This window comes from Sceloporus undulatus, chromosome 7 (genome assembly GCF_019175285.1).
Source record: "Sceloporus undulatus isolate JIND9_A2432 ecotype Alabama chromosome 7, SceUnd_v1.1, whole genome shotgun sequence".
Classification (NCBI taxonomy): domain Eukaryota; kingdom Metazoa; phylum Chordata; class Lepidosauria; order Squamata; family Phrynosomatidae; genus Sceloporus; species Sceloporus undulatus.
In genome coordinates this window covers 32583377-32594129 of record NC_056528.1, presented here as the reverse complement: position 1 = coordinate 32594129, position 10753 = coordinate 32583377, and the positions used below count along the sequence as shown (strand labels likewise).

General features: G+C 43.3%; 2 protein-coding genes across 2 annotated transcripts; both read right to left on the bottom strand.

Moving 5' to 3' along the window:
* Nucleotides 1–2290: 2290 nt before the first annotated feature.
* Nucleotides 2291–5814, bottom strand: LOC121937134. Its single transcript, XM_042480064.1, has 4 exons — nt 5640–5814; nt 4162–4368; nt 3393–3614; nt 2291–2526 (listed from the first exon to the last, which is right to left on the bottom strand). Exons 1-4 carry the CDS (start codon nt 5733–5735, stop codon nt 2425–2427), a joined length of 627 nt encoding a protein of 208 aa, XP_042335998.1. The 5' UTR covers nt 5736–5814; the 3' UTR covers nt 2291–2424.
* A 344-nt stretch (nt 5815–6158) lies between these two features.
* LOC121937139 (centromere-associated protein E-like) lies at nt 6159–8627 on the bottom strand. The gene is made up of 4 exons (XM_042480072.1): nt 8400–8627; nt 7228–7389; nt 6648–6857; nt 6159–6431 (listed from the first exon to the last, which is right to left on the bottom strand). The coding sequence occupies exons 1-4, from the start codon at nt 8625–8627 to the stop codon at nt 6159–6161; spliced, it is 873 nt and encodes a 290-aa protein (XP_042336006.1).
* Nucleotides 8628–10753: the final 2126 nt, after the last annotated feature.

Below are 10753 nucleotides of genomic sequence, written 5' to 3'. Positions count from 1 at the left end.
CTCTGTAAAGTGTGGCTCACCTTTTGTGTACTCATGGGGAGAAAAATAGCTAGTTCTTGCCCTTAGATTTGCTTGGTAGCAACAGATTCACAGTCACAGTGAATAATTGGTAGAATTCAAGGTGTAAACATTTTAGCAGTGGATCATTTCCCAGAGCCAGGTGGGCCTTTTGGTAGAAATCCTGCCCCATTTGCAGCAAGCAAAGCAGATGACCATTATATCAAGCAGTTACAACTGTGTGGCAGTACATACTTTGTAAATGGTTGCCAATGTTTGACTGCTGTGTAAATGCTGCTGTTACACGGATGGCATGTGACTGCTGCTGTAGGATGGGAAATGTGTTTTAGTTGAGCCCCAGGTTTCTAGGACACTTGAGATTACAATTTTGCTTTGTCTGGTCAGCCTTATAAACATGCTGGATGGCTTTGTAAGTGAGAAGAGGGTAACGCAACAGTAGATCACATGCTCCAGCACAGACAGAAAGGCCACACAAAGTCCTTGCACACCAGTTGCCCAATAAGTCTTGTTTGCTGAGTTATGAAATGGGATGCAGCACAACTGTCTCATCCCTGGCCATTCTGTTTACAAAAGCAGGGAAGGAACGGCTATCAGTGTTTGCTTAACACGGTGTTCTCAGTCTTTGGGCCTTCTGATGTTTTGGACTTCAGCTCCCAGAAACCCCAGCCAACAGGGCCGATGGTCAGGAATTCTGGGATGCGAAGTCAAAACATCTGGGAGGCTCAAAGGTTGAGACAGTCCCTTGCAAGCATTTCATCTATGCTAAAAGATTGACCGGTTTTCTCTAACCTGAATTGTTGGCAAACTTGGCAATCCAGTGTCGCACTTGCAGTTGCAAATAAACTTTTCTTCCTCCCCCTTCCTTCCCTGATCCCTGGAAACTGACTTGTGCTATGTTTCTCAGCCCTTTGGTATCAGATTCAGTGAACAAAACTCCCACTTCTGTTTGATTCTCTCTGCGGGAGACTACAGTTGATTCTTGCCCCTTATTCTTACTTCCTGAGCCAAGACATCTGCACAATATACAGACAAACTCCTACGTTGTGGACAACAGGATATTTCTTTGAAGCTCATACATGTCTATGATTTTATGGCAGTTAAAATGGTGCCAAACTGCTTTAATCTTGCAGTGTAGATTGACCATGTTGTGTTCCTTCAAGTCATTTCTGACTTGCAGTGATCCTATGGCAAACCTATCATGGGCAGGGTCACCACAAGTCCACTTTTTCCAGGAGTTGTCCTTCAACCTTCTGTCCAGGAGGAATTTATAAAGCATGGATTTATATTTGCCTTTGTATGTTTTATTTTGCAGTGTCCTACATTTTTCTTGATAGTCCACATATTGCGGTGTTTCGTCCTCCTTTGCGGTTATGACATCTGGTCACCCCGGTCACGATTTCTTACCAAGATTTAAGGCAACGTCTCACTTAGCATGAGTGTTAGTTCTGCGGAAGCGACGGTGTTGACTTTGAATAGTGAGCACTTCTTTCCAAGTCAACACAACTAGGGTTGGGCTGGGCTTTTATCAGATGAACCCTGTTCCCCAACCTGCTGCCTGACTGTCCTTGTTTACCCTTGGGAATGGAGAGGATCTGGATTTAGCAAGAGGTTTCCCAGAGGAAGGGAAGTGCCACATTAACACAAAGGGACATTCCACAGGACAAGAGGCACTTTTGATGCTCCTGGATGCAAAGTTCAGGAAGACGCCTGAGAAATTCTGGCAAAAGAGGCTGAAGAGAATTGCCAAGCAAAAAAAAGCAGGGTTAGGCTACCATTATCCTGACAAAAGAAACAACCGGAGTGATGATAGGTTTTTCCGGTCTGACCTTAAATGATGCTCTGTTTTAAGAGGGAGGATTCAGAGCAAACTAGAAAGACCTGCTTTCCAAAACCATGATACAGAAGACGCACAGTCAGCTGTAATGACTTTCAAAGGGAAAAAATAATGTGCCTCCACAATTCATTAGCTAAATGAAACAATACTAGCTTGGCCGCTACCACACTGCACAATTAATGCAGTTTAATTGCCATTTTTATTTCATCTATTTATTATTATGGAATCCCAGGATATGTAGTTCATTGTGACACCAGAGTTCTCTGACGAGAGACGGCCAAACCTCTCACCAAACTACAAATCCCAGAATTCCACAGCACTGAGTTAAAGCAGTGTAGATGCAGCCCTAAGGGCCAGGAACAACAGCCACAACATCAAGAACCTGTTCCTAAGAAACAGCCGTTCAAAATACACGTCCACCCCTTGCTTTCAGTGAATATAACAACATTTATTATGGGTTGCAAAAACACTAAATAGAAAACCTCGACGGATTTTTAAAAAGAATATAGCCAACTGATGAGTTGAACTCCTTTGAGTAAAAAATCACCTCCCCGTCCCTTCTGTTTCTTTGGTTAAAAAGCCGCCTTTTGGTCTGCATGGCTGTTAGCATTTGGAGCTGTGAGTGGATCCAGTTCTTCCTTCTCCAGCGCGGCTGCTGCATCATCTAACTGGGCCTGGTTTAGGAAGCAGAGAAGAGGAAAGATATTATGGCTGCAAGCCAGCATCCTCTCGGCAAAGTGTCAACATCTGCATGCAGGGATACGCTGTGCAACCCCTGTTTTAAAATCTCTTCACTGTCTGCCTATTAGTTTCTGGGCACAGTGCAAGGTCAATTGGTGTTGACCTTTAAAGCCCTTCACGGCTTGGGTCCAGCCTATTTGCGGGATCGCCTTCTTCCCTATGATCCACCCACATACTTTGGTCCTCTGGGAAAAAACCTACTGCAGCCAAAAAAAAGACTAGGTTGGCTGCGGTTACCCATAGGGCCTTTTTATCGGCCGCTCCCAAACTATGGAACGGCCTGTTGGAGGAGATCCGACACATTACTACACTTGATGGCTTTAAAAAGGCCATCAGGACGGATCTCTTCTGACAGGCCTTCCCTAGATAATACACTTGGCCACTCCGCTGATATTGATCATTATTAAAGGCACAACTCATTGGAAAAGACCATAAATGCTAGGAAAAGTAGAGTGAAGTAAAAGAAGACCACAAACCAGATGAACAGATTCAATCAGGGAGATCATGGATTTGGATTGGGAGGACCTGAGCAGAGCAGTGGAGGACAGGGCATCGTGGAGATGGTCTCATCCATAAGGTCACTCTGAGCCAAGGTCGACTCAAGGCCAGTAAACAACAAGAAATCAATAGCTCTTGGGGGGTCTCCGATGAAGAAGTCCTTCCCCCACCATAACCCTACCTAGACATCCTACAGACTGAATCTGAGGTTTTGTTTTGTTTTTTATATGCAGGTTGTGTCCTCCACAAACCTTCCCTTAAGTCAGGCTATAACAAGGGTGAGGCAAGGGAAGACTCCTACCGTCATGTCTTGCTCTACTGTGCTCAGGTTATGCTCAAGCTTCTTTGCTTCTTCTTCTTCCAGTTCATGAGCGCTTGATGCCTCTGCTCCCATACCGTTCGGCATCTCCTGCTCCTGATGCTGTTGTTGTGGTGTCTCTCTGGACGACAAGAGTACAGCTTGCACCTCCCAGCAAATGCAGGCATGTCTGGCCACCACCTCCGATCTCGCCTTGGTAAGAGCCTGCAACATTCAAGAAGGTTCTTGCTGTCAAGAGACTCCAAAACACCAGGAAAGCAAGGTATCAGAAGCTGCCGTTCTATACACCTTGGGTTGTGTCTGCACTACATAACTGAAGCAATTTGGTACCACTTTAAACGGCACAGCTCCATCTTGTCGTGGATTTGTAGTCTGGTGGCATAACATTTACCATCCAAGACATGAAATCTTGCATCCAAGATCTCTCGTTGATTACAGCTCTCTAGCAGAAAGAAGACTCTTGTCTCTCACCAAACTACAAATCCCAAGATGCCATAGGATGGAGCCAGGACACAAGGTGTTTATCCTTTAGGGCGTTTTGGACTTCAACTCTCAGAAGGGTAAATCCAGATCCTTTTTTCTTATCTAGTTTCATGCTTGGCTTTGGCACAGAGACCAGGTGCCTTGGCTGGCTGCCTTTACCAAGCACTGAAACTGCATTCCCACCAGACCTCCCAGCACCTTTCAATACCACTTTATTTGTTATGTTTCTCATGATGTCCACAAAAATAATAAATCAAAGAAGACTCACTTTTGATTTGGATCTCAGTTCTTCTAAGAAAGCCTGGAGGACCATTGTGTCGTTCCTAATTCCCCTCTCAAAGTCTTGGACGTGGAAGACAATGGCACAGTTGTCCATGTATATCTTCCGTTCTTTTTTATCACGTTCCAGCTCTTGCACCTTGGCTTCTATAGCGAGGAGTTCTTGCTCCAGATTGGACATATCCCGCAAAATAAGCTGGACCAGAAGACACATTTGCACCATCAAATACTCTGGGACCAACCCTGGGTACATCCATGTTTGTGGTAAGGCTGGCATTCCCTTGCCGGATGCAAAATATATTCTCCACTCACCAGTCTCGAGATACGTTGGACTACACCTCCCACCATCCTCAACTAGCATGCTCATGTATGTCGGGGATGGTGGGAATTGTAGTCCAACCCATCTTGAAGGTGTTGAGTTCAGGCAGGGGCATGCAATTTTTTCTCCACTATTTTAAAGGATGGAGGAGCAGTTTAGGACTGGCAGGTAGGCAGGCCATTATGGATTTTGCATACTTACAAATATGATTCTGCAAAACAGTAATAACACTGTCAATAACAAGTATAATAATAATAAGAATCTACCATTGCCAATAGCAGTTAACAATGTAACTACCCTGGAGACAATAACCAAATAAGCAATGAAACGTTGTGCAATAGTTTTAAAGCACAAAATAAATGTAACAAGGAAAGGGGGAAATACCTAAGACTATGTAAAGCAAATTGCAATGACTATAATTTAGAACATTTCAGATTGGCAATTCTGCTACACAATCATCTAGTCTGTAGTGCCTGATCATTTGGGGGGGGGCTCCCAAAACAGGCCAGTTGAGCCCAAAAAACCCACAAAAAAACTATGGATGCCAGCCATGAAAGCCTTTGACTTCATTCATGTCAGCTTCTTTATTTCAGTGGGTCTCAGAGGTGCTACAAGATCCTCTACATACTGATACTACAGACTAACACGGCTATGTCTTTGAATTTTATGTTCAGTACAGTTGGCCCTCCATATCCATGGATTCTGCATCCATGGCTTTAACCATCCATGGCTTGAAAATATTAAAAAGAAACATTCCAAAAAGCAAACCTTGATTTTGCTATTTTATAGTTTTGTTGTTGTGTGCCTTTGAGTCATTTGCAGCTTATGGCGATGCTAAGACAACTCTATCATGGGGTTTTCTTGGCAAGTTTCTTCCAAGGGGGCTTGCCATGGCCATCCTGAGGGTGAGAGAGTGTGACTTGCCCAAAGTCACCCAGTGGGTTTCATGGCTGAGCTGGGAATCCAACCCTGGTCTCCAGAGTCATAGTCCAACACTCAAACCACTTCGCCACACTGGCTTTCTCATTGCACAAATGTCGAAAAGCTTTGGATGACATTGCAAAGTCAGAGGGGGAAGATGCCAACTAGTTTCCAACCACATCCAAACCCACCCAGCTCTGGAGATGAAATCTTTGGTGGAACGCTACCTCTAAAACCTCGTCCAGCTTCTCCCTCAGGGCAGGGATCTTGCTGACTTTGAACTTCTCACAGCATTGGTCTGTCTTCAGACTCGGCATCTCCATCGCCAGGTTCAGGTGTCTGACGTTCTCCCAAAGCAAGTCCTTTGAGAAACTGGAGAGGTTCACATAGAAGTCATTGCTGTCCTTGAACCAGACGGTGAAGTAATACTGTCAAAAAGCAAAAAGAGTCGGTGCTGAATTTTTGCACATTTGGGGGGTCATTTGTTGCTTCTAGTGCAACTATGCAAATAATTACATTTTCTGAGTTTGTTGTTCACACTATTCTAAATTCCAAGTTGAGAAGTCATTGGGGAAATCACTGGAAAAGCATTGAAAATGCTAGTTATTTCAATGCCTTATTAAAATCTGGCAGCCAACTAATGATGTGGTTACAGGTGAAAAAAGGTTAGGCCATCAGGATAATCCTGGGAACTGTACCCTAGTTTTTGGGAATGACAGCAAATAACCCCCATACACCACATAGGTTTACTGATTATGTTTTCCACGATGAATGAAATCCCACGACAGAAGCAAGGACCCAAGTACCTTAACCTCATCCAACAAGCAGCAGATGCTGAAGCTGGTCTGGTCATAGGTTGTTTGGAGCCTCTTGACAAGGACAGCGTTGGCGGGCAAGAGTCGAGGAATGGTTCTGGCTGTCAACATTTTCATCCGGTCCAGTTCGCTCTTTAGATTACAGGAGACCTTTTCAATGTATTTCTTCTTCTTCTCCATTATCGGCAATTTAGCTGCCATCTCCTGAAATGAGGGAATAGTGGTTGAGATTAAGCAACACCAGCACCGTTTGTTGTCATCTTGGAGATGTCTCATCCACAGGGTCGCCATGAGCTGGGATCAACTCGAGGACCGTTAACAACAACAACAACAACAACAGCCGTTATCCCCCACCACCACTCATGGTAAGAGGCTGAAAAACATGTCTGCAATTGTGTGCATGCCAACAAGACTCAATACCTTATCAATGATGGTCATCAGCCTTCCTCGGAGACACTCATTTTCCGTTTTCAAGCTGGACACGGTCTCCCAAAAGACAGCCATGACTTTCTTAAGGTAGGCGTTATCCGTCACTACTTGCTGCAGGTTCTCTTTCCTCCATTTGTTGTCTGCTAACAGCTGTTCCTTCTCAATGATCTGCAGGTTTAGCTCTGCAGTCAACTGTTCCACCTAGCATCAAATAATAATAATAATAATAATAATAATAATAATGTATATCCTCCGAAAGCAGATCAAAGCAACTAACAATAATAAAACAACATTAAAATATAGTGAAACATCATAACCTATCCACAATAAAAATACATTTCAATTATGAATTAAGCAGGGACAGTTAATGAGCAATTGATGGGAGGCCACTGAGAAGCTAGTCTGCGAAAGGCTGCCAGATGAGATACGTCTTGACCACCTTTTTAAAGCAGTCAAGACTGACAATAAACAGGATGACACAGAACATTGGGTTTTAACCAATTTCACAGGTTGAGAGTAAATATCATCCACCGCATGCCCCATTAAACATGATCCAAGTGGGTCCACTTACTTTCTGATTTGCCTCTTGATTTGCTTGGTCTTGTCTTTCCTGACCATCAGAAAGCTGAGTAGACTTGTCCAAAAACGTGATGGCCTTCGCTTCCTGCAGGATTTCATGGCATCCTTTGGTAAACCCGGTAGTAGCTCTCAGTCGCTCTTGCAATTCCAGGTTCTTAAAAACAAAGAGACAAAGCAATGAATACCACCAGCACCTGGATACCCTGCCATTGTATTTCCCACGTGCAGCTGTGAATATTGGACAGTGTAGAAATCTGATAGGAAGAAAACCAACTCATTTGAAACGTGGGGCCGGAAGAGAGTCCTGCATATACCATGGGCTGCCAAAAATACAAATAAATATGCGTTAGAGCAAATCAGAACTGAACTCTCACTAGAAGCTGAAGTAACTAAATGGAGACTATTGCACTGGACATATCATGAGATGCAACTGATTGATAAAGATAATAATGCTATATATAGTTGAAAATAGTAGGAAAAAGAAGGAAGACTGCAATGAAAGTGGATGCACTCCATCAAGGAAGCCTTGAGATTAAAAGAACTGAGCAGGTTGGGTGAACTGGGCTGCATCCACACAGCAGAAATAATCCAGTTTGACACCACTTTAACTGTCATGGCTCAATGCTATGGAATACTGGGAACTACAGCTTGTTGTGGCATCAAAGTTCTCTGGCAGAAAAGGCTAAATGTCTCACAAACTACAATTCCCAGATTTCCATGGTGGTTAAAGTGGTGTCAAAGTGGATTATTTCTGCAGTGTGGATGCAGCCTTGGAGGTCTCTTATTCATAGGGCCGACATAAAAATATATATTTACTTATTTGTGTTCATTTTTATGCTGCCTTTCTCCCCAAAAAGGAACCCAAGGCAGCTCAGAAGACAAAAAATACTTTAAAAACAATTAAAATTACCTAATTAAAACAGTATTAAGATTAAAAACATAGAAAAGTTTTGTGTTTTTTTTAAAAAATCAAAATTAACGATGATAATTATTAGCAACGATGAACCTTAAGCCAGCGGTGGCATCTACATTATTTGGACAAAGTTACTTTGGGAATACAACTTCCAGAATCCCTTAAGATGTAGTCCAAAATGATAACATTCCTCAATTTCTGATGACTCCGTTAAGACTGGGCTATATAATAATAATAATAATGGCACTCACAGCTGCCACTGTCTTCTCTATGGTCTTCGAAAGGCCGACCATGTTGCGGTTGACGATATCTCTGTCGGACTGAAGGTCAGCAACCAAGATGTTCAGGTAGCTCTTTTCCTGGGAGATCAATCGCAAGCACTCCTCGGCTCCCCGAATCCTCTGGAGCAAGTCCACTTTCTCCTTCTGCAAGGACTCAATGGTTGTCTCCAGTTGCTTCATTTTATTCAGATGCTCCATGGCCAATGCTGCATGCATGAACCGAAGGACAACTGATAGGATGATGGGTCTTTTAGTTGCTGGATCAGATAGATGGTTCCCCTGAAAGGAATGGGTCAGATCAGTTCCAATCATTGTTGACAACCTACTGGAAGAGTGTCACCGTATTGACCTTCTCCATGCCCAGATACATCTCTTTTCGAGACATTAAAGCAGGATCAGTCCTGGTTGGTACATAGATGGAAAGCCACCAGGGATCTCCAGATAGAAGACATCCAGTGGAAGTCATATTCCAGAAGGATTAAGAGATGTAGCAGCTAAAGATCAGCTTCCATTTCTCATAAATTCATAAGGTTGCTGTATGTTTAAAGAGAATGACAACAGCAGCCCTGTAAGGCTGTTTCAACTTAATGGGAACCTCCGTGCCTGCTCTTAAGAGCTGCCTATAGCTGCATCCGCACTGCAAAAATAATCGAGTTTAATATAACTTTAACTGCCCTGGCTCAATGCTGTGGAATTCCTGGAATTGTAATTTATAGTTCTGGCATCACAAGAAACTACAGTTTCCAGAAATCCATAGCATTGAGCCAAGGCAGGTAAAGTGGCGTCAAACTGGATTATTTCTCCAGCTGTAGGCAGGTCTTATGCACAGATGTTAAACAGCCTTACAGAGCTGTATGATGTTGTTGTTGTTCTCCTTCAACTTGTGGCAACCCTATGAATGAGAGACCTGCAAGTCATCCTATCATCAACTCAGGTCTTGCAAACTCTCAGTGTGGCCCAAAAGCCATAGCCAGCATTGTCAATGGTGAAGAACGCTGGGCGTTGTAGCCCAGCAACATCTGGAGCAACATCACTGACCACTCAGCTCCTACTCTTAGTATTTCCCGTTTGCTCAACATGCCAGGATTCGTCCCTACAAGGGCCGTAGACTAGTAGTAAGTTGCCCTTTCTTCATGCAAAAGGTGGTATAACTTACATATTAAGTTTTTATCTGTTCTAAGAAATATGTTTATTTCTTTCAAGGCATGTGTCTCGTGTGGGTCTATTCTAGCAAACATATCACATCTCGGTTATAGCCAGGAAGAGCTATGAAGGGGGACCAAATTAAAATATGATCCGCAATAAGATTCTGCCTCCCCATTCAAACTGTCCTTCAGTCCCCAAATTCCTAGCGTTCCAAAGAATGAAACGCTGAAAATAATTCACACCTAAAGCCAGTATGGCATAATGGTTTGAGCATTGGATTACAACTCTGGAGAACCGGGTTCGAGTCCCAGCTCAGCCATGGAAACCCAGTGGGTTACCTTCAGGAAGTCACATTCTCTTAGCTTCTAAGGGTGGCGATGGTAAACCCCCCCCAACAAAACTTGCCACGAAACCCTGTAATAGGTTTGCCTTAGGGTTGCCATAAGTCGGAGATGACTTGAAGGGACACAACAATGAAGAATTCTTCTAGTTGATGTGCTTGCATTCCCTTGGAAATGTCACATCTGCCCCCTTTTCTTTGGACACCTAAATTTCTATTGCTAAATGCTCAACTGAAGTTTTAAATTATTGCAATGCTAGAAATTTAAATAATTTTTTTTTGCAGTGCTTGAAATTGAAATAAAATTATTGCAATGCTAGAAATCAAAGGCAAATCTCACACTGCTACCCCTGTTTATAACCTCAGGTAGGAAAACAAACCACAACTCTTTTAGCATACCTCTACTAATAGAGCATTTCAATGCACTCCCTCCCTTCATTCTGCAAGATGATGGCAAGACAAAAGAGCCAACCTGAGAGCCAATTTATACATCCAGGTGGGACCAAATTTCCTAGGATGATCCACTTCCAGCCACAGATGGAGGGGAAATCAAGGCTTGAACATTACAGTCTGAAAACCATCTCATTTAAAGGAATAATGTGGAGGTATGGGTTAATATTCTAGGGAAAAGGTTATGCTGAACTCCTTGAAATGCTACTTTTCTGCATGCAAGGAGTTGTTAAGCCTGTGCATTCAAGCACAGTCATTTCTTTACCTGCAGCCTGATGTGGTGCATTCCAGGAGAAGGCTTGGGTATTGGATTCACCTGGATGGATTAACCACCCTTGGATATAAAGGTGTCCCTCATCCTGATAGTGTACAGATAAGGGCTGTGTAT

What these genes read in the sequence shown, in the direction of transcription:
- LOC121937134 (XM_042480064.1), bottom strand. Translation starts at nt 5,735, where the DNA reads ATGGAGATGCCGAGTCTGAAGACAGACCAATGCTGTGAGAAGTTCAAA. An exon ending in AACTGAGATCCAAATCAAAA is followed by an intron (nt 3,615 to 4,161) that starts GTGAGTCTTCTT and finishes TGAATGTTGCAG; the next exon opens with GCTCTTACCAAGGCGAGATC. An exon ending in CAGTAGAGCAAGACATGACG is followed by an intron (nt 2,527 to 3,392) that starts GTAGGAGTCTTC and finishes TTCCTAAACCAG; the next exon opens with GCCCAGTTAGATGATGCAGC.
- LOC121937139 (XM_042480072.1), bottom strand. Translation starts at nt 8,627, where the DNA reads ATGGAGCATCTGAATAAAATGAAGCAACTGGAGACAACCATTGAGTCC. An exon ending in TAGAGAAGACAGTGGCAGCT is followed by an intron (nt 7,390 to 8,399) that starts GTGAGTGCCATT and finishes TTTGTTTTTAAG; the next exon opens with AACCTGGAATTGCAAGAGCG. An exon ending in TGATGACCATCATTGATAAG is followed by an intron (nt 6,432 to 6,647) that starts GTATTGAGTCTT and finishes CCCTCATTTCAG; the next exon opens with GAGATGGCAGCTAAATTGCC.